This window comes from Eumetopias jubatus, unplaced genomic scaffold (genome assembly GCF_037043125.1).
Source record: "Eumetopias jubatus isolate StellerSeaLion01/CBP00866 unplaced genomic scaffold, mEumJub1_p1.0 scaffold_5, whole genome shotgun sequence".
Taxonomy (NCBI): domain Eukaryota; kingdom Metazoa; phylum Chordata; class Mammalia; order Carnivora; family Otariidae; genus Eumetopias; species Eumetopias jubatus.
In genome coordinates, this window is record NW_028274811.1 from 128395046 (window position 1) to 128418397 (window position 23352).

The 23352-nt window shown below is 44.9% G+C and overlaps 1 protein-coding gene across 2 annotated transcripts in view; it reads right to left on the reverse strand.

Annotated features, from left to right (window-relative positions):
* Positions 1-21174, reverse strand: part of NPR3 (natriuretic peptide receptor 3) — a 63656-nt gene extending 42482 nt beyond the window's left edge. For both annotated transcript variants that reach the window (XM_028098077.2, XM_028098076.2), the window contains exons 1-2: positions 20418-21174; positions 10552-10674 (exon numbers count right to left, since the gene is read on the reverse strand). In XM_028098077.2, the coding sequence (XP_027953878.1) occupies positions 10552-10674; positions 20418-21174 (880 nt within the window). The remainder of the gene's footprint in view (positions 1-10551; positions 10675-20417) is intronic.
* Between the last annotated feature and the right edge of the window lie 2178 nt (positions 21175-23352).

Sequence of the window (23352 nt, forward strand, 5' to 3'; positions counted from 1 at the left end):
TGCCCTTGGACATAACCTGACGATGCCAAGATCCTCAAAGGAGAAGGCCTTTTGGACACGTGTTCCTTTGAAATGCGAGAGACAAAGCAAAGCATTCTAGAGTTAACTGCCTTATAATGACAGCGTAACTGTAATTTTCAGCCCCTGAGAACTGCAGCACTGCAGGAGTAAGAAGAAAGCTTTTATTCCTTTCCATTCACTTGTTTTTTTTTTTAATATCTACAGTCAACTGCGGAGGTCAACCGAGTCGTTACTATAGTACGATACACCTGACGTTGTGTGGATGTGAAATGACAGGAGCGCCGTGTATCACAACGGATATGCGCAAGTATGATAAAGTGGGCGCTATTCATAGAAAAACTTTGGAGATTGAGATTATTGATATTTTTTGAACCATTTGTGGAATCTCCTCAGAATGAAAGTAACTTAAGTGACCATGAGGATTTATCTCTCTCTAGTGCTGGCAACCTCATATAAAAATTATTTTTTGGACAATATTCATCAGTGCATCAACAGTAATAAAATAAAAATTGCTAACACTTACTGAGCACATATATAATAATAAAAGCTCTATTTATTGGGGCACCTGAGGGGCTCAGTCATTTCAGCGTCTGCCTTCAGCTCAGGTCATGATCCCAGGGTCCTAGGATGGAGCCCTGTGCTGGACTCCCTCTCCCTATGCCTTTCCCCACCACTCATGTTCTCTCTCAGACGTGCTCTTTCCCTTTCTCAAAAAAACAAATAAAATATTTCTTAAAAAGCTCTATTTATTGAGCACTTTATATGTAGGACTCATTTAATCTTCACAAGACTCCTTGGTTTGGGTATGTTATCCTCTTTTATAGATGGGGAAACTGAGGCACTGAGAAACTGGGTCCCCCCTGCTTCACAGTGCTCCCTTTCACAAAAGCAAAGGCAAATTACATGGATAAGATTTAGTACTCTTCTCTTTCTAATCTCATTTTTGAGGAAACATGTGGCCTGCAGGACCCCAAAAGGAAATGTGGACTTCTAACATTTGGCAATAAACTGTTGTTTCTATGAATTATCCTTATGATCCCTCCAGTTCTCTGGAGCCACAACAAAGAATTCAACCTGCTGGAGTCCAGCACCAGAGTCATTTGTTCACACTGAGCCCCTAGTCCACGGCGCACCCCTGGAGCCAGCAGCTGAGTAGTGAGGATGCTTGCGGAGCGTGCCCCCAGGGCTCCGCAGATCTCACTCTCTTACAGACACAGTTCAAGAAAGAGTTGATGGCTTGGGAACTTCTAGACCCGCTTAAATCAGACAGAAAATAATCAGCCATGTACCACACGCAAGGTTCCGTGATCGCCACCCCAGCAGGCATTATGAAGGGCTTGAACAGCCTCCACCACCTGAGGACAGGGTTTCGGAGCCGTCCGTGTGAACAGCTGAAGTTACAGCAAGGAACAGCTAGCTCACTGTGGCAGGAGGTAGGGAGTAGTAAGAAACAATGCGGAGGGTACAGATAGAGGCAAGGAGCTCCCACACTCCCAAGGGGGAAGGTTTCAAGTGAGGACGAGGCATCGGTCGTCCCTAAATGTGTGACTAGGATTTTAATAGAAGGCGAGCAGGATGGAAAGGTGTGCTTGGCCGAGCCCGTGGCACAGGCAAAGGTGCAAATGTGTATGACATTCAGCAGGCAGCTGGGAGCCTCAGTCTCGAGCACAAGAAAAGGCCAAGACAAAGAATTTGTTTGTGGAGTTATCTGTGTAATGATAATCCTAATAATAGCAACCATTCATTAATTGCTTCTATGTGCCAGGGAGCTGTTAAAAGATAAATAAGACAGAGCTGAGGACAGAATTCATTAAGGACTAGATCCGTTCTCAAGGAGCACAGATTAAATTTCAGGCCACCAAACAAAACTTGACAAAGTCCTCCTCCATATGAAACCTCCCAAACACCAAGGAGGTGACAGCATGCAGGGCAGGCAGCTGAGCCTGTAGTGAGGGAGAGCTGTTGTCCCTGCCCCCAGCCAGGGGGAGCCCAGCTGCGAGCTCGAGACACAGACAACATGGCCTTTGTTAAGGAGCCAAACCCATTTGCCAGGAAGACCCCCCAATTCTAAGAATGTCCAGAACATCTTCATCCCAAGGAGGAATACATTTCTTTGAAGTGTGCAATCAATATTTATTGATTCCTTTATAACTGATTTGAGATATCAAGACAACAGGAGTCATGTTCTATAGGCAGAGGGTCAGAGCTTCTCAACTCTGGGAAAGAGTACTCTCCAGGCGCTTAAGAAAGAAAATACTTAACCCTGAAGGGTTCTATACTGCAGTCAGACAACACATACAGAACTAGAAACAGCAACCATCTCACTCACTGAAAGAGGAAAACACTTTTCCCAAGAAGTGAAATCCAATACAATAAATCTGTTTACCGCAATCCAAAGGGTAATAACTTGGGAGTTCTGTCTTCAAGAAAAAAAAAAAATGGAAAACAATCTGCTTAGTAAATCTAATCCAAACTAAATGCTTATCTAGTCACCACCATAATTGATCCTGTGACTTCCTGCTTTTGCGGGCGTTCCTTGTTGTAATGTGTCAGTAACGTTGCCCACACCCAGGCTGTTGAACACTGGAAAAGCAGAGTTGGCTTGGCATGATGCCCCATCAGTAGGGACAAATTTAATTCAGTAGACAACTGGGTGCCTCTGGAGATTTACGAGTGTAACAGAAGAATGACATGATCAGAATCAGGCCTTGGGAAATAGCAATGGATTAGAATGGGGAGACACAGAGGGTTCACAGTCACAGCCGTCCAGGCAAGAGGTTACGAGAGGCGATCCAGGGGAAGTCACACACCAAAAAGCTAAGCGTGCTTCTCTGGGTAGCTAGAACTATGGGCAAGTTTTCTTTTCTCTTTTTTCTTTTCCTTTTTTGTGTTTTTGGGAATCTAATGAATTTTTCAATAATAAGCATTTACTGCTTTTGGAATCGTAAGAAGAGGGAGAGCCCCTGAGAATGAAAAGCAGGACAGTGCAAGAGGAATCTCAAGACTCTACAAGAGTGAGGGAGTGAGGGACAACAGAAAGGGAGGCACATCACATCACATCTGGTGACGCCAGAGAGGAAAGGAAAAGGAGATGTTATTAGAAGAAAGAGCAGAGCCCGATGGAGGAGGAGGAAAATGACGTGGAAATGGTAATGATGTCTTTCAGTCAGGGTCATGGTCAATCCAAGGTGACAACACCAGGCTGGAGCTGGAGACAGTGGTCTGAAGCCAGAAAGAGGAGTGAGCACTAGAAAACACTTTGGGGATGATGTTTCTAGTGGCCAGGAGAAGTACGAGGAGACAGAGAGGAGCTGACAGAGAACCAAAGAATGCCGTGCTACCGACACTAAGAAAAATAGGTTTCCAGAAAGAAATTGGTGAGAACAAAATGGAATGCTCTAGACGAGACCTGTGCTGCCTAATAGAGCAACCACCAGCCACACGTATGACTATTTAAATTTAAATTGATTAAAATTAAATAAAATTTAAAATTCGGTTCATCGGTCACATGTGGCACATTTCAGGTGCCTGGTAGCCACGTGTGGCTAGTAGCTGCCATCCTGGGCAACAAAGAACAGAACACAGCATCATGGAACATTCCATTTGGACAGCACTGCTTTAGAGGCACGGAGGCTTGGTCTGACCTAAGGCTAAGGGCTTTGGTGATGAGGTCATCGGTGACCTTGATGATAACACTTTCAGAGTGGTTAGTGCTAATGCCATCTTCTTTCAGTTGTCCTGAGCAAGGGATCAAGAAGAGGAAAAAGAAGGCTGCTAGCGAAGAGTAAGGCAGAGGAGGTGATCCTCTGAGGTTGTTTCAGGAATGAGGAAAAGTGAATTTGCTTTGTTTTGTTTTAAACATCATGGAGTCCCAAGCTTGTGTTTAGAGTAAGAGCACAGGATATTTGTGAAAAACGAAACAACAGGGGCGCCTGGGTGGCTCAGTCGTTAAGCGTCTGCCTTTGGCTCAGATCATGGTCCCAGGGCCCTGGGATCGAGCCCCACAGTGGGCTCCCTGCCCTGTGGAGAGTCTGCTTCTCCCTCTCCCACTCCCCTGCTTATGTTCCCTCTCTCACTGTGTCTCTCTCTGTCAAATAAATAAATAAAAATCTTAAAAAAGGAAAAAAAAAAAAAGAAAGAGGAAATAACCTGCTCACCACCAAGCCCTGTACTCAGCAATCCTGTGGCCAGGGGTCTGGAGTTGGCAAGGGGTACCCACCCTGGGATAACTAGCTAAGACATCACAGAATATGTCCAAGAAATGAATGCCTGGAGCTCCCCTGGGCTGGCTGTGTAGCAGTCTGGCTCTTGACCTCGCCTCACCCCACCCTCTCCAAATGGCCGGGTGTTACACGCTTGCCATGAGCTAGGCTGTCCACTTGCTCCCATCAGTAACAACAGCACCGCTTATTGGGCGATGCCGTTGTGAATGGCATTGCCTGTAGCATTTCATTCTTCAATCCTCATAAAAACTCCATGAGAAGGATGTAAGCATAAGTGCCACGTTACAGACGAGGAAACTGAGGCTCAAGGAGACTGACGTGTCCCAAGTCCCTTAGCCAATAAACAGAAGATGGATTCAAGTGCAAGCCAGACTCCAAACACTGGTGCCACGCCGTCCCTGCTCCATATTCATTTCATCAGAGTTTGGGGTGTTCCAAGCTTTAAAACTGACCATGCAATGGGATGACAAAAGTGCTAGGAACAAAAGTAACACAGAAGGAAAAGTCAGAAGAGGAAGCGTCTAAATGTGGTTTGACAACCGTCACAGCTGGAAGATTGTATGAGAATTCTTTTTCTTTTCACATCATCCCAAACAAACTCGAATGTGCATATATTACTTTTGTAGTAAAACGTAATAGATCTAATCTCTCCTCAATTTTTCTATTTTTCCACTTTTAGCGAGTCAAATAATTTATGTGTATCACCTAGCTCTACTATACTTCCATCTTCACCTTAATGAGTGCCCTCTGAGTTACCAGGAACTCCAGAAGGCTCTACACTACCTTTAACAGTCCTGGACAGGGTCACCCAAATAACTTTGCCACCTACCTTACATCCAAAGAAGATAATGCCAATGAACAAGAATGCCAGTGGGTGCTATTAAGAACTCTACAGGGCAATATATATCACCTTCTTTCTAGATTTTTTTAAAAGATTTATTTATTTATTTATTTATTTGAGAGAGAGCACGTGAGTAAGCAGGAGGGAGGGGCAGCGGGAGAGGGAGAGAATCTCAAGCAGAGACTCCATGCTGAGCGCAGAGCCCTAGATGAGGCTCGATCCCAGAACCCTGAAATCATTACCTGAGCTGAAATCAAGTATCAGACGCTTAACCAACTGAGCCACCCAGACATCACTTCTCTCTAAATTTTTTTAAACCCATCCTTTCAATCTTATTTTCCACCACCTGAATTCCCCCATAATATATTCTGAATTCCTATAACTATAATTTGGGCAGATCTGAGAATTTGTCTGAGTACTCACCAAGACCAAACAACCCAGTAATCAATAAATATGGACACACTGTATGTTTTAAAAAAAAAAATCCAATAGCAAGTAAGTATTAATTAAAATAGAGCCTTCTTCTGGAACTGGTATAAAGTTTGCTGTGAGGAAGCACAGGGAGAAAACAATGTTGAAGAATTTTTCATGAGCATATATTTGATTCTTAAGGCACAGTGGGGCTCCTGGGTAGCTCAGTCAGTTGAGCTTCTGACTCTTGGTTTCAGCTGAAGTCATGATCTCATGGGCGGCAGAATCAAGCCCCATGTGGGGCTCCACGCTCAGTGGGGAGTCTGCTTGAAGATTCTCTCCCTCTGCTCCTCCCCCAACTCATGCACACTCACACATGTGCATGCTTGCTCACTCTCTCTCTCAAATAAATAAATAAATATTTTTTAAAAATCTCAAAGAAGACCCTTTACTAGGTCTCTCTGCCTGCAATAAGATTCTGTTTACTGCTTCTATTCTGAGGAGGAAAAGGGCTTCAGGGTCTGTGGCAAGCATAGACATTTGCTTCCCTACATCCATTCTTCCTTCTTCCTTAGTAACAGTTTCCTAAATTGATTTGGGGTAACAGAGAATCTAGCTGAAAGCACACATTTTCTGGCATCCTTCACGACTAGGGGTAGCAAATGATATGTAAGTAGAAGTTAATCAGAGGGGCTTCCAGACAGACAGATCTTCAAACAGAATTGAGTCAACTGAGATAGTGTCTTTTTTGCCTTTCATCTTTCCCCGTTCATCTTGCCTAGAATGAAGACACCGTCCCTGGAGTCCTAGCCACCATCTTGTGATCTTTAGGATGGATGCTGTTCACTAAGATTAAAGGAGCTGAGAAACAGAAGAAGCTTGGAACCCTGATGATATTATGGAACCACCATCTCTACTCTGGACTGCCCACCTCTGGACTTCTTACAGGTGAGAGGAAAAACCTCTACATTTGCTTAAATAAATATAGGTGGGAGTCTTGGTTATTTGCATGCAGATGTAATTTCTAATGCACCTACATCCATTCTTGGTTCATTTGTTAACAGAATGTATGGCCTAAACTTATCTATAAAACTATACCAAGAGGGGTGCTTGGGTGGCCCAATGGGCTAAGTGTCTGCCTTTCTTTCAGGTCATGAACTCCGGGTCCTGAGTTCAAGCCCCATGTGGGGCTCCCTGCTGAGCAGGCTGCCCGCTTCTGCCTCTCCCTCTTCCCCTCCTCCCCGCTCATGCTCTCTTGCTCTCTCTCTCTCTCTCAAATAAATAAATAAAATCTTAAAAAAATAACTACACCAAGAAAAATGTATAAACTTACCATTTTTAAGAACTATATATAATCATCAGAGTAAACTAAGACTAATAATATAGCTAACATTTATTAAACACTTTATGTTTCAAGAAGTTTGCTATGTATCTCACACACATTACCTCATTTATTACTCTGCTTGATGCCATGAGGTAAGTACTATTATTATCATTAAAAGAAACTAAGGCCCACGGGGGAGGGCAGGGTTACATCAAGCACAGCCTCTCAGGCAGACTGAGAGCAGAGGCCAAAGCCTGAGCACCCATGCTATAAAAGGTAGGAAAAGAAAGGTCTAATCAGAAATACCAAGGATACTTTGCAAGTTGTATAGAGCACACTGTATAACTCTATGTAATTTAATTTTCAAGAAGCAAAAAAACTGAACTCATGGAAAAATACTTTAAAAATGCAACTTAAAAAAAAAGTTATCCCCAGATCACCAATACTAAGTCATATATATGGCTATGACTTCTTACACAGGGATATCATGCAGTGTAAAGGACACAATATCGCTGTTTTGGTATTCTTGCCAAATAAGTATAAACTCAATCTTACCACATGAAAACAACAGATAAATCCAAACTGGGAGACATTCTACGAAATAACAGGCTCATCAAAACTGTCAGATTATGAATGACAAAGAAAGATTGAGGAAATAACACAGATTGGCAAAGATTAAGAAAATACAACAACTATATGGATTGGATCCTGGAACAGAAAAAGATCATTAGGAAAGGTAGTAAATTTCAAATAGGCTTACAGTTTAGTTAGTAGTATGGTACCAATGTTAATATTCTTATTTTGATAATTGTACTATGGTTATTTAAATTGTTAACATTAGAGGAATCTGGGTAAAAAGTATACATGAACTCTCTATATTATTTTTGCAAGTTTTCTGTAAGTCTAAAATTATTTCAAAATAAATTTTTTTAAGTTTTTCAAAAATTACCTCTAAAAAGAAGTTAGGTCCAGATACAGAGTTGAATTGTTTCCATCTTTCAAGGAATATTCTTATGGTATATAAACTGTTCTAGAGCACAAAAACAATGGAAAGTGTCCCAATTAATTTTATAAAGCTAATATAAACCTGATATTAAAATCTGCCAATACCACCTCAAGGCAAGAAAACTACTGTCCAATCTCACTCATGAATATAGACTCAAAAGTCCTAAATAAGATACCAAAAGTGAAAATCAGCAATACACCTAAAAAAGTCATCATGACAAAGTATACTTAATTCTAAGAATACTACAATGGCTCAATCTCCTATTTATTAAAGAATAAAAGAATAGGTCAAATGTACTTGATAACATTCCCTACTCATTTCTAATTTTTAAAACCACACTTAATAAACTAGAAATAAAAGGAGACTTTAACATCTACTTCAATTCAAGAAGTTAGAAATTAAAGTATCACCATTTGTTATACAATATAATTCTGGAGGTTCTTGCCAATGCAATAAAAAAAGAAAAAAATGATCAATTGTCAAAATGGAGAAAAACACTTGTTGCTATATGAAAATAATATAAAAAACTATCAAAACAGAGGATTTAATATGTGGAATTCTTGCAAAAATAAATAAACAGAATCTCATAGCTTTTCTATATAACAACTACAGTTATAAAATGTAATGGGAAAAGAACATGATCATAATAACAACCAGAAAACATAATATCTAAGAATGAACTCAACAAGAATGGTACAGAATATAAACGAAGAAACTGCAAAATGTTGCTTATGGACATAAGAAGAAATTCAAATAAGTAAAATAATTGAAAAGTTAGATGGTGTAAGGATGCAGGAAAACAGACAATCTCATAGCTTGTTGCAAAAGCATAAAGTGGTAAACCTCTTTAAGGGTCAACTTGGCAAGATCTATCAGAACTTAAAACTTTCAACTCATAAATTCTACTTCAAGAAATTTATCTCACATGTAATATGTATGTATAAGTATGGGTATGTGCGTGTGTGCATGCACATACAAGGCTACTCAACATAGCATTGTTCTTAATAGTAAAAAGCTGAGAACAACATAAATATTGAAAAATGACAGATTGCTTAGGTAAAGATGGCATATCAACATTATAAAATACTATGTAGCCACACTTGAAATAGTATCACCACTATTGAAAAATATTTTTGTAAATTTTTTTATAAAATAAGGAAGATGCACATACTTCTAAATATTATCAATATACTTTTTAGCTAGGTGGCAGAATTATAGTAACTTATTTTCTTCCCTGTAACTTTCTGTTTCTCAATTTTTCTATAATATTCATGTATTGTAATTAGCAAAGAAAGGTAATACAAGCTTTATCTGTGAATGCAAGGAATTCTAGTACCTAATATTTGCACTGCACTGGCCCATTTATAATGTGCACTCACATGCATTTTTTCCAAATACACGCTATGTTTGCATTACCAGCTTGCAAAACTCAGAATAAATGTTTTTCATTTTGACCAGTCTCCACCACTATCTCAGTGAACTCAATAGTATAATTGCATTCTGATCTGGGGTCAAAAAGTGAAACCAACACTTGGCCTATGCAAAGAGAAGGGGAAAGACACCCATGGCAACAAGGAGGAAAAAGGGGTGTTTATCCTGCAAGCCTCAAATCTCTAATCTTCTCCACTACAGGAATCAGGAGCTACTTTTGTTTCATCAACTTTTCTTTAGCCCTGTGAGAATTGTGTTTTATTATCTGTTTATGTGCAATGCTCTACTCTTTGAGTTGATTGACTAAGCCAGGGCATCAAAGCAGGAAAGTGAGGTGTATGCTTTAAGGTTTAGATCCTGTCTAACTGTCTCTCAACAGCAAGAACAGGGAAGTAGAGCTCAGCATAAACAAGCCATTTGTGACAAGTAACACTTATGATTCCCTATAATTGCTCAGTTTTGAGCAGGCAATGTGCATTATTTGAGAAAATGTTCCATTGTCCTACACTGTCTCCTTCAGAGAGAGCCCTAATCACATATGAAGGAAATGTTTTGTACCTGTGACCTTTTTAAACACCCTCCATCCCAGCAACACTGGGAACTTCCCCAGATCCATCTTAAGGAATCATATGCTTTCAATCATATGTGTTGGTGGGTCTCAAACTTCTATATAGGGGAGGCTGAACGGGCAGTAATCTGGAAGCAAGTGGGGCTGGGAGCAGTAGCTTTAAAAAATGCTTTTACCTCAATTTATACTAATGGTTATTTTATTTTCACACTGCAGCCCATTACAAACCCCTATGTGTAACCTGCTTAGATATATAGACACATACAATTATATTACCAAAATAAAAGTTTTGTGAAATAATACACTTGCATGTGTGACACACTTTGACATGTTCTATTACATCGATATAGTCTAGTCTATTCTATTAAAAACCATGCCCAAATCTCATTAAAATATTCCAACCGTCCATCACGGTGGTAACCTGCAGTGGGAAACACGTTTGAGAGGGGTCGTTAGGGCCTGGATTTATGACCATCCAGAGTGCTGGAGGGAGTGATGCTCACTCCCAGACAATCCGTGACCACCCCAAGTAGGAGGTATCTTCTTGCTCTGAGTTCTCAAAGAAGAAAAGCTTGAGACCTTACGAGAAGTCCTGGGAGTGTTCAATATCACAAATTTCTAAGTTCCTTTTTATGGAACCAAGTCTATTGAGGTAATTCAAATTACTGGCTTTCTCAGGACCTCTTTGGACAGCTTAGAGAGAGGGGAAACTGGAAGCACAGTTACCGTAGGAAGAACTGTTGAAGAGCTCGATGTTGAAGAAGGCGTAGTCTCCACTGGTCATCCCATGCTTGTGCGCCGCCAGCATGATGCCCCGGATGGTGTCGCTGCTCGCACACATGATCACCACTGGGGAGGGAGGAACAAACAACATGTGTGAAACGCCCTTTCCCACAGGCCAGTGAGGACACGGAAACCAGGGGTGGGGACGTCTGACAAGGAACCAGGGACTAATATAGCCCTAAAGCACCACCTTACTCATGACTTACTAATTACAGAGGGAAAGAAGAGGAGCTTGACAGTGGAGAAAGCGAGCAGACGCCTGCATAACCAGGTGATGGAAGCCCCCATCACCAACCATGGGAGCACACGCATGAACCAACACCCAGGACCAAAAAGGTCAAAATGGGCAACGTGAATCCAATCAGGAGAGCAGCCAAAAACCCAGCTTTGGAAATGTTCTAACCCAAAAAGAGGTTAGAGGAACAGAAAACTAAAATGTGTGATCCTGCATCTTAAAAAAAATAATAATAATAAAAGTTTTGCTATAAAGGGCATTATTGAGACAACTGGAAAAATTTGGGGAAGTCTATAAATTAGATAGCAGTATTGCATCTGTGTTAAAAGTTTTTGCTTTTCATACTTATACTGTGGCTTTGTAAGTGAGTGCCCTTGTTCTTGGGGAGCACACACCTAAGTATTTAAGGGTAAGGGAGCATGACGGCTCTACTTACTTCTCAAATCGTTCCTAAAAAGATACGTGTGTGTGTGTGTGCGTGTGTGTGTGTGTGTATTTGAAGGTGGTAGGAAGGGAAAGAGCGGGGAGAGATTTGGAGTGAAAGCATATGGGGCAAAATGTTAAAACTGGTGACAGTCGAGGTCAAGGCTGTACAGAGTTTCCTTAAACTTTCTTACATCTTCTCTAAAAGTATAAAATTATTTCAAAATCAAGTTTTTTAAAAAAAGACTTCAAAGATATCATCAAATTTGCCCAATACAAGCCAGTGAAGAGTATCAACAGCTTTTTGTACTGCATAGCATGGCAAATACATTTTCCTGAGAAAGCAAACTGACGGCTCTAGGGAGAACAGTCGTTTGGCAAATCAGAGGATGCAGGGAGTGGTGTAACTTTTCTGCTGTCTGAATGTTGAAACATTTCTCTCAAGCTGTCTCAACGTATATAGGAAATAGTTAACGAGACTCCAGGACCCTCCTCATGTTCTCTCCGTTTGTACCTACACTGGCAGGTTTGAGGAGCTTTAAGCAGCTCCAGAACATTGTGGCCTGCCACGTGTGAGCTACACCAGGCTGGCGTGAAGCGGGTACCTGGCTGTCATCCAGTTAATTCCATCACTGTCGGTGGCCTCTGGTCCCCATGACGCAGACCACTGTGTTTCACAGGAGACCCGGGGAGGCCCGGGGGGGGCGGGCGTCCCCACATTATCACCACACACGCCAGCCCTCTGCGATGTGTCTGTTTTTTGTAAAAGCATGGGTGCTGAAAGACATCAAACAAACTCCAGGCTGGGCCAAAGCTGCCTTGGCAACCTGCACGAAGGGTTAGGCGCCTGTTGATATGTCGTTTATTACACATGTTAATTCAGAGTGTTAGATCGTGACTCTGACATTTCTTACTACAGAAGGGCTCGCTGAGCAGGCTCACGCTCTGGAGAACAAGTTTTAACAATACGAAATTCCATAAGGTCTGTAACTGTGGGAGTAGGTGTTGTTTGTGCCTAGAAATACTGGTATATATTTGGAATAAATAGTCAAATTCCAAGATGCCTCAGCAAGGAAGCTTTGAAAGAAACTCTTCATCACTCATTAGGACCTACACTCTTGTTTCAGCTCTGATTCAATTTTAGTCCCTTGAAATGATAAAAAGAGCGACGGTGTCCCACAGAGCAGCCAATAAGGAAAAGGCTGAGGCTAGACAAGTTTCAAGAGTGCAGATTCCAAGAGTGGGCATCTACAGAAGGACCCCGGAGGCTCTAGCTAACTGTCCACCAGCAGCCCCCATCATTTTGTGATCAATTTATCATAGTCCGGAGTCTGGCCCTAAACCCCCAGATATAGAACCTAATTCTATCGGCACATGAAGAGTAGAGTCATTGCTTGGAAGTAGAATCCCAATAATCTAACGCAGATGTTTTTAGATACTCTCAAATGCAGATAACTTCATTTCAATGAGGACCCCAATGGTCACACACACATTTGCATCAACATGTCCCTGGGCATGCCAAATGAGAAGCCATAGTGTAAGCAGTCCCATGTTAGGTGAGGATGGAATCTGAATCAAGGAGGTCAGTTGGAGGATTCAGGCATCCAAAGGCATCAGGCCTTGGTAACCGTAAGCATCCATGGAAGTGCTATACCTAGCCCAGGACCTAACAGGCTGTGTCCTCAGGCTGGAACATAAGCTTCCCTAAGTCCTGGATGGGCTCTGCCTGACACTGCCCCCCTGTCACTTCTTTGTCTATTTTTACAGCTCCGGCCCATCTCCTTCTCCCTATTTCCATCACCACAAAGACCAAACCCTCTGACAGACACACTCTTTCTTTAAATGTCAGTACCTGCTGGGACTGAGCAAGAGTGACACAGAGCAGCAGTGTGTCTATCTGAGCAGACTTTAATTATTCTAGATCTCATCCATTTTGTGTTGACCATGCAGTTAAATCCTCCTTTGTGAGAACTAATTTCCAAGTTCACGGGCAGGATATTGTTTTTCTTGCATAAAAGAAGCCCATAATGCACATTATCATCCAGTTGAAGTTGGAGCAAGCACTTACAGACACTGGCAAAGCAGAGAGAATGCAGAATCCTTCTAGATTTGTAGAATGTTTCCTAATCTCATATGGCTGTTTCATTCATGCCTAATTCAACAGCAACTATTTTTAGTAACTTGCCTTTATACAATCTGTCAGAAGGTTTAAAATAGTTTTCACTAAAATAGCTTTCTCCTCCTGCTCATGTTTCATCAGTTTATATAATAACTAATTAAATTACACATCTATTATAATAAATACAACTGGGATAAACGGATTTGGCGACAATTCTTGGAGGGTATATGGACAAGTGTGAGAAGCGTGCGGCCATAATCAGGAGAAGCATACAGTGACCAGCATTCACCAAGAGTCAGTACAGTGTGTGGAGCAAGAGAGCTGCAGCTGACCCTGCGGGCGGCTTAAATGACGGCCAATTAAGACAATCTGTGCTGTATTGAAGTAGAGTTAAATATATAAATACTCACTTTTTGGTCAAATTGTTAAGCTTGTAAAACGAGGGATGATGGTGTGATTCTAAGGTTCTGGATGGACTGTTCATCATTCTGCTCTATTTCTCTCTTTGCCAAAGACTTGTGATGTCCCATGGCATCCTCCACTATCTGACTCCCAGTGTCTTCTGGAAGTGACTTTGCAATCACTCTAAGAATGGCAGAGAGAAGCGTTAAAGGGTGGCTACAGAAGCCAATTCAGAGAACCAGAAACAGTCCAGGTGGCATACCTGAGTTAGGGGGGATATCTTTTCCCCAGTCTTATGTTTCCATCTGGGGTTACCTCTAAGAGGGTGAGACTCCTCATCCCTCAATGTGCCTTCATTTATCCCTCCCTCCCCCACCACCACCCAGAGGAAAAGGAGTAAATTGCTGGATTTGTGAGGTGAGTCTGAAAACAAAAATGGCATGCTGGATCCTTTCTTCCTTCCTCTTTTGGGTGCATGTCTGCTTCCAGAGGGGCACATATTAAGGGAAAAATAACAGTAAGTAGCAACAAATCTAAGTGGCAACAAATCTAAATCCATGTTTTCCGATTGGTTTTATCAATAATAAAAACATGGGGCACCCAGGTGGCTCAGTCGTTAAGCGTCTGCCTTCGGCTCAGGTCATGATCCCAGGGTCCTGGGATCGAGTCCCGCATCAGGCTCCCTGCTCGGCGGGAAGCCTGCTTCTCCCTCTCTCCCACTCCCACTCCCCCTGCTTGTGTTCCCTCTCTCGCTGTGTCTCTCTCTGTCAAATAAATAAATAAAATCTTTAAAAAATAATAATAATAATAATAACATATTTTGGGGGCACCTGGGTGGCTCGGTTGGTTAAGCGTCCGCCTTCTGCTCAGGTCGTGATCTCGGGTTCCTGGGATCAAGCCCCTGCTCAGTGGGGAGTCTGTTTCTCCCTCTCCCTCTGCTCCTCCCCCCATTCGTGCTTGCTCACATGCTCTCTCTCAAATAAATAAAGTCTTTTAAAAGAACATATTTTCACATTCTCTATCTGACTCTTGCATCCATTTTCCATTTAATTCTAAGCTTAAAAAAGAAAGAGATGTTACTTTATGGAAGCAAAGCAATATATGCCATATGCTGCAAATTGAAAATATGATAGCAGAAATTAGAAACCAAAACTTAATAGAAATTTGGGGAGCAAAGAAATATTTAAATGAGAGGAATTTCTTCTTAAAAGACAGGTGGTAAATAGGAGAAAAGAGGTAAGGAAGGTAGAGTTTCAATCCAGTAAGTCTAACATCCAAATAATACAAATTCTAGAAACACAAACAGAGAAAATGAAGGGGATAAAAGAAATAATTTAAGAAATTTTTTCAGAACTAAAAGACATGAGTCTCTGAACTGAAGAGGTGTACCCTCCAATACCCTGATATGCATAAGGCAAGATACTGGCATGAAAGTACATCATAACAAAATGTTAAAACTTTGAGAGCAAGGAGAAAATTCTAAAGTTTTTCAGGAAAAAAATAACAGATAACAAACAATAGGTCAAGAATCCAAATCGATTCAAACTTCCTAGTAGCAACATAGGAATCTGTAAGACAATCCTTCAGATCTTGAGGGAAAATGATTTCCAACCTAGAATTCCATAAAAATGTATAAGGGTAGAATGAAGACATTTTCGGTCATGAAAATGACCTTTTGGTCATGAAAGGTATCAAGCTTTAGCTCTCCTACATCCTTTCTGAGAAAGCTCCTGGAGGAAGTGATCCACCAAAACAAGAACACAAACTAAGAAAGAGGAACACCTAGGGATCTAGTCAGAGAGAGAGAGGGGCAATGGGAGTTGCAGGGGGTGTTAAAGAAAGAATCCAGAGTGACAACTGTGCAATCTGCTTAGAAAATAACCAAACTGGAGCATCTCAGGGGCTTACAATAGAGTTGATGGATGATTTGGTTGTAACTCCATAGGAAACTAAGCAAACAAGCAAAAACAGACTTTTTTTTTAACCCAAGGAAAACTAGAACAAAGCAGGAAATGTCATTGTAATAGCTGATTTGGTCCGACTACAGATAGCATTTAGAGGACAATGATAGAGACACTGAAAGCTGAGCTAACCAAAAATTCTTACACCACCGTTCTGAGAGGGTGTGTGCAAGGACACACACACGCATGCATGCGCGCACGTGCGATGGAATATTATGCAGCCATCAAAAAATGAAATCTTGCCATTTGCAATGACGTGGATGGAACTAGAGGGTATTATGCTGAGCGAAATAAGTCAATCAGGGAAAGACATGTATCATATGCTCTCACTGATATGAGGAATTTGAGAAATAAGACAGAGGATCATAGGGGAAGGGAGGGAAAAATGAAACAAGACAAAACTGGAGAGGGAGACAAACCATAAGAGACTCCTAATCTCAGGAGACAAACTGAGGGATGCTGGAGTGGTGGGGGGTGGGAGGGATGGGGCGGCTGGTGATGGACACTGGGGAGGGTATGTGCTATGGTGAGCGCTGTGAATTGTGTAAGACTGATGAATCACAGACCTGTACCCCTGAAACAAATAATACATTATATGTTAATAAAAAATTTTAAAAAAAATTTTTTTAATTAAAATAAGGTAAAAAAAAATGATGTCTGCAAGGAGAGCTCGAGCAGGTGGTTAATACGCAGGAGAAGAGAACTAAATTATCATCTGTCCCTGGGATGGCAAGAGACAAACCCTCAAACCGAAATAATCAAAGTCACATGTTATTTAGAGGTATGAAGTCAAATACCTACAGAAATCACTGCAAGAGCTGAAAGTACTTTCCTCTGGCAAGTGAAACATGGAAAGTGTGAGGGAGCAAACTCTTATTCTTGGGTGATCTTCTGACTTTTTAATCTATGTAACTGTATAACTAACTCCCATAAAATTAGTATCTTTTTTTAAAAAAGACTTCTTTCTGGCTGTTTCTACACTATACAGCAATGGGTTTCATTTGCAAAATAGAGATTGCACTTTTGTTTTTCACAAAGGTCCATCCACTCCAAAGACTTTCAGAGTTTCTACACTGCAGCTTACAGTGCTTCATTTTTCCCCTGCTGTGTGTTAGTTATTTTACACTTATCATGCGTTCTTTGCTTGAAAATTCTGCTGATCAACCATTTGGTCATTTATCCTAGCCTAAATCTAAAAATAAGTGACTCTTGTACTGATTAAATACTGTTGTCTCTATAGTTGTTAGCAGGCCCACATCAGTGACACACTAATAACTAAGAGGCTAAAACTACAGTTCTTCATACAAAAAATGTGTGTGTATACTCCTTCCAGTTCTGTGTTTCCTAAGATGCATAGGCAAAACAACTGCTAGCTTCTATTGCTTGAAAAAATTGTTATTTTTAAACTTGTCTTTTTAAAAAAAATAAATTTATTGTTGACTATAGAATACTGAGGGCAGTCGTGGACTAGCATTGAATAAGTTTTAAGTAAAGATCATTATGTTTTTACTGATACAGACTCAGGCATGTGTATTTCGGTGATGCTCTATGTTGGCTAAAGACAAAAGACGGAAAAAATTTTTAATTATTGACCTTGATGGTAAATCCTTAAAAGGAATGATCAGTTCCCCTCAGTTCTTCATTTTACAGTACAGCACATAGCCAAGTGAAATTTTAGTCATATTATTATTTGAGATGGTGGCATTATCAGTTTTTACCCGTTAGGAAATTCAAACATTCTCGATATGATTTTAAAGATGAAAATAAGTTCAGAAAAAGTGCTAAGAATGTTATCACCAAAAGATGGGGGGGGGGGACAGACACTCTCTGGTTCTATGATGTTTCATATGGAGTTTTCGAGGACAAAATTGTGGTCGGTTATTATGTTTTTAATATTTGAGTGAGCACAAATCCAAACCCCAGATCAGCGTGAAGAGGCCTAATTCTCATCTGACCCCACTGTTCCAGCAGGAGGAAATCCCTGCTCAGAGAAGGTAAATGCTTTGCCCAGGGCCATGCAGCAGCGGGGGACCCCAAAGCCAGAGCATCTGCTCCTCCTGCCAGAGTTCTCTCCCCAAGGCATGGCCTCACCTCGGTAAGGACGATTATCATCATATATATAAAATAAGAATAACCATAATCAAACGTCACATTGACTGAGCATCCGGTATGTGCCTGGCACTGTTTCAGCACATTCCACGTGTTCACTCACTTAACCCTCCCAGCATCCCCAACATGGGCTGCCCCAGCTACTGCCACTTTAGCTGAGGAGCCTGAGGTATGAGGCTTAGTAGCAGCAGCCAAACCTCTTTTCCTAGGGCAGGTGCTCTGGAAGTCAAACTCCACGGAACCCCTGAACTGAAGCCCTATTTAACACTTTAACCACTTATGGCAAAGTAAGGGTGATTAGTAAAAGATCCCCAGAGAGAGCTTTGTGATCAAGCAACTTTCACCCGAGGGTAGGGAAAGAGGGAGTGGGAGAGAAGACTTAGTAGAGAAACGGTTTTGTTTTATATTTATGAATATTTATCCTTCTGCCAAGTCATTGTTGGAAATAGACTTTAGATTATGAATGATAGCCTCATCACCTGCAATACACACAGTTCAGCCCAGCAAACTTTCACCACTAAATTCAAACCAAAATAAAAGAGAGAGAGAGAAGGAGAAGCAGCAAAAAGACCTGGGAACAGCTATGAGGCTTCAGGAATTAAATTAATCCGAGGCACCAGACTGTAGTCCAAGCTCTCTGAAGCCCCCAGGCCTAGCAGGGCACTGGCACCTCCCTACCCCTTGCCTCAGCCACACCATTGTGAGGCTGAGGGGACCGGTGGCTGCGATCTGCCCTCATGGGGCCGACCGCTCCCCTGAGGCCATGGATCTCAGGCGGTGTGTGCATCGGTCACCGCCAGCATTTAGACCTTCAGGGCTGTGGCAGCATAGACGGGTTGGCAGACCGCGGCTCGCGCCCGCCGGATAACACCCCCCTCCTCCCCCCCCCCCCCCCCGCCCCGGCCATCTCCAGCCCTTCGTGCCATGAAAACCAGAGCTGAAGAATCAGGTTCCGGGGACACAGGGCAACCTGAGGTCTACAGGCTCTGCAAAAACCTGGGGACTGGGAGAGGGGAAAGAAGTAGATGTGGGTTTCTCCGCCGGGCGTGACGAGTCCTCAGCGGTTGGACACAAGTGCCCTTTTTCATAATCAGCAAAACCGGCGCCCCGCCTGCTTGTCTGGCAGGGATTCGGCGCAGACAGCTTGGAGTTCGAATGCTCAAAACTTGGCCATGCATCCCCACTGTCAACACTGTCAACACCTCCCACTTCTTCTCTCTAAAGAGTGCGTTCACTCCCCAGTCCGAGTGGCCAAACTGAGCAAGGGGGCGACCACGACGCCATCCTCCAGGGAGCTTCTGCCCACTCTCACCTGTTCCTGAGGCTTCTAGCTTCCGGTTGCGCTGTGTCCCACAGCCACAGCGCCCAGGCGCCTGGCCATGCCGAGTCGTGGACCAGCCCTGTGTTTGGCTCAGCCCTTCTCGCCTGTGGCTTCCCCGCGTGGGGTCGTGGGGAACTTTGCCCCGACTGCACCACTGGCAATCCAGGAGCGTGCGCGCCGAGGGGGAAGCCGAGGTGGGTTCCCCGGCTCCCCCCGGGGACTCTGCACCCCAAACCTGACACCAGGAAAGAGGGAATGCACTATGCTGGGATCTCAGCCCACCTTCACGCAGCCTACACTGCAGTAAAATGGGCCGCACTGGGGTCTTCTGCAATTAGGTATCCTCGACCACCCGCTTCTCCTCCCGCTCCCTGCTCCCTGCCGCGGTAGCCGCCATCCTCAGCCTTGAGCTTTGTCGGGTTTGGTAGTTATTCAAACTCCCACAGACCCGGGGAGAAAACTTGGGGCGCACGTGCAAAGGCTGTAAGCGCCCGCTTCCCCAGCGCGAGCTCTTGCAAAGCCTCGCTCGGGGCGCTTTAGAGACCTTGGAGCCGAACGCGCGGGGGGGGGGGGGTAGTAAGCGTCGCCCGAGTCCAGACACAGCGAGGCATTTTTGGTGGAAACCACAGAGGCTCGTTTATAAGGGTCACGGAAGGAATGAGAAGGGCGAAACAATGACCCTTTAAAAGAAAGCTGGGATTTGTGGAAGGTGCAGCCAAGGAAACCCTTGGAACGAAGCTAGACAAGTAGCCGCTAGCCAGTTGTGGAGCGAAAAAATATGCTTCCGCACTAGGAGGGGGCGCACGATGGTAAAGGACTGAGTAACTAATTCTCTCGGCCGCGGGACGCTTTCAGACCCTGGTTGCAGTAGGGCACCGAGAGTGCGCCCCCAATCACCAGTCTGGCGCTGGCGAAGGGAGAGAGAGGAAGAAAAACCCAAGCAATCTGACAGCACCTGTCGGACCTGGGCATTCGGGAGCTGCAGGCCCAGATGCCCCTCCCCCAGGCTCCACCACCCGCCTCGGACCTCTATATTCACCCCGCGACCGCGAAGGGAGATGGTCAAAAGTTGTCGCAGCCAAACGGTGCACACCCGGGCGAATCCCCGCGTGCGCGTCCTCCCCGGGTCCTCGGTGCAGCAGGGGGTGGTAGGGTCCGCAGAGGAGCGGACGGGTGTGTAGGGAGAGCCGCGAGAACGGTTGGGTTAGGGCCGGAATTCCGGGGCGCACTCCTGCTCACCTCGCTCACTGGCCTGGATGTAGCGCACTATGTCGTCCAGGTCCAAGTCTTTGGCCTCATCGAAATTGTAGGCGGACGTGTGCAAGCCCTCCTCCTGGAAGACCTCGTGGACCCCCTCGAGGGTGAAGTAGCAGTTCCGCTCCAGCTTGTCATCGCTGTAGACCAGTGCGGCGCGGCTCCACTGGTGGTGGCGGAATAGGGCGAGCATCATCTCACCCATCTTAGCGTATGCGGGTGCCACGCGCGTGAGGTGTGAGTACTCCGTGTCCTTGTGCTGGAAGCCGGCGGCCAGTGCCCCTGCCGACAGCATAGGCAGGTCCCAGTGCGACGCAAGCCGGGCCACGGGCGCTGCTGCGTACTCGCACACGGGTCCCAGGATGAGATCCGGCTTGGCGCCGCGCGCCGCCGCCACGCGGTCCACCAGGCTGAAAAGTGCGCGGTTGCCGCAGTCCGAGTCTTCATAGGCCACCTGGAAGCGAGTGCCGGGTGGCAGAAGCCGCCGCTCGGTCCCGTTGCCCTCCACGCTGCGCAGCGCGTATTCGATGGCCGGCCGCACCCGGGCCAGAGAGAACAGGTACGAGTCGTCCTGGGGCAACAGCACCAGCACCTCGATCTTCTGCGGCTGCAGTACTTCTCTCTCCCGGCGCCATCCGCCGAGGCTGGCGCTCCCGCCGCCACCGCCACGGGTGCTGCCGACCAGCAACGCCCAGACAAGCAAGACGCACGCGGAGAAAGTGAGCACCAGCAGGGACGGCATCGTGCTGCAGGAAAGAGCCTGCCCTCGCTGCCGACTCGCCCTCTGCCCCCCACCCACCCTTCCTCTTTCCTCCCCACTCTTCTCTCCGAGGTCCCTGCGCCCCCTTGGGCGCTCTAAGAAAACAGAATACCCCCTTCGCCAAAAGACAGAGAGGAAGAGTCTTTCTTTGCAGTGTCACTCGTTTAAAAAAAGAGAAAGAAAAGAAAGAAAAAGTTCACCGCGTGTAAACCTGTACGCCTGTAATATATTTATATATATATACTTATAAATATATATATATATATATTCGCCCTCCCTTTATATATACTATTTTGCTTAGAGGTGGCTTCTTATTTGGGCGTTGCTAAGATTGCTTTTGAAAGCGTATTTGTAAAAGAAAAAAAAGTTAGACTTGTCCAAGTGCTTGTAATTGACGGTGCATCTCCCCCGCGTTTGATCTCATTGATTCGCGCCGGTTCCTGGATCCATAGCCCGCGTTTAAATAGCGTGGCAGCGGCGGAGCGTGTTACCACACAAGGCGCTCCGAGGCTGGGCTTGTATTTCCAGCGGGTGGGGTGGGTGGGGGTGGGGAGTGGTGGGGGCTGGGCTGGGGGAGCCTCTCATTAACATTCTTACATCAGGGCTCCTCCCCACACCCCTACCTTCCCACCCCTCCCCGGTCCCTAACCCCAACAACTCCCAGCCAGCCCCCGGCCTTGTCCTTAAAGCCGCAGTCGCCCACGTCCGCACCGGCGGGAGTCCCCAGCACACCGCACCGCCTCTGGGGTCCCCCGCCTTACCCTGGCCCCGCACGCGGCACCGCCTTCTCCAGCTCCAGGCTTTAAAAAGGGAAATGTGTTTTCTAAGTAAATGAGCGCAGGCACACACACTGTGCAAAAAACAACAGGATTAGAGGAAGGGGGTGGTCCTAGAAATTTGTAGTTTCGTTGTAAAAATCGGTAAATCCCGCCCACTCTCACCTCTTTCTCACTCCAGCCAAATTCCCTCCTGACGCGCCAACTCGGGGCGGGCACCCGACCTTCCCAGTCCCCTGGCACAAGGTCCGGGAACAGGGACCAAGGTTCCAGTGCAGACGGCTCGATCGAGGACTTAGAACTCCCAGCTAGCCCAGGCGGTACTTGCACCCCTCCCTCCCCCACTCTCCCCTGCCGCGCGCCCGCGTTCTCCCTCTGGGCCGCGCGGTTCGCGCTGGAGTCGCCGCCGGCGTTTCCAGGATTCCAGGGACCCAACGCAAAGACCCTCAGCCCGCGAGCTGCAAGCGGAAAAGAGAAACTTGTTGCTCCCAAAGGCGAGCGAAGAGTTCGGCTTCTGGAGGTGGCGAATAGTTTGAAGAGCATCTCCGAGGCGTCCTCAAGGTTTTGTTTGCCAAGCCAGGGAACTAAAGAGACCTCCCTATATCGTCACCCGAGGGTCCCCTGGGTGCAGGAGCACCGTCCGTTCCAACCGCTTCTCCTCGCGGTCGCGAGAGACACTATGCTCGCGGTCTTGCACTGCCGAGAAAGGTCCTGTGTCGGAGACCTAGACTTGCCACTGGTCAGAGCCACAACAGCAGCGGAGACAAGGATGGAAACGGCAGTGAAGTCCGTGGCCAGAGGGGCCTCGCGGGAGTCCTCCGCGCTACAGGGCAGGTCCAAATGGAACCTGACCCTCTGAACGTGACAACAGACCGAAGTCATTTGCAGTTCGAACGTGCTACAATGGACTGGGGAATTCCGATACTTAAGTGCCGCAAATTAAAATAAATTGAAAATGTTTTTAAAGGGACTTTCATTAGACTGTGTCCATGAATTCCTATTAGTCTTAGACCAACGCCCTCTTTCGGCAGAAACTTGCAGCCGGCTGTTATCGCTGATGCCACCGCCCCAGGCGCTGCGTTTCCTTGGTTTGCTGTTGGTTGTTCTTTCTTTTCTTTTTTCTTTTCTTTTCCTTGCTTTTCCTTTCTCTTCCTTTCAACAGGGAGACCCCAAAAGAGCAATCGTTCTCATTTGTAACGGTGAAAAGGCAAATTGGGATTACAGGAGACGTGGCAACTTCAAGCAACAGCGCTGGATGCCAGTTACAGCACCTCCTGAACGCTCTTTCTGGCACCGGAAATGTAATTATGGACAACAGATCACCTTCTGGATCTTTTAGATTTCAGATTATGCACTATGATCCCTGAATCTTCAAGTAGGACCT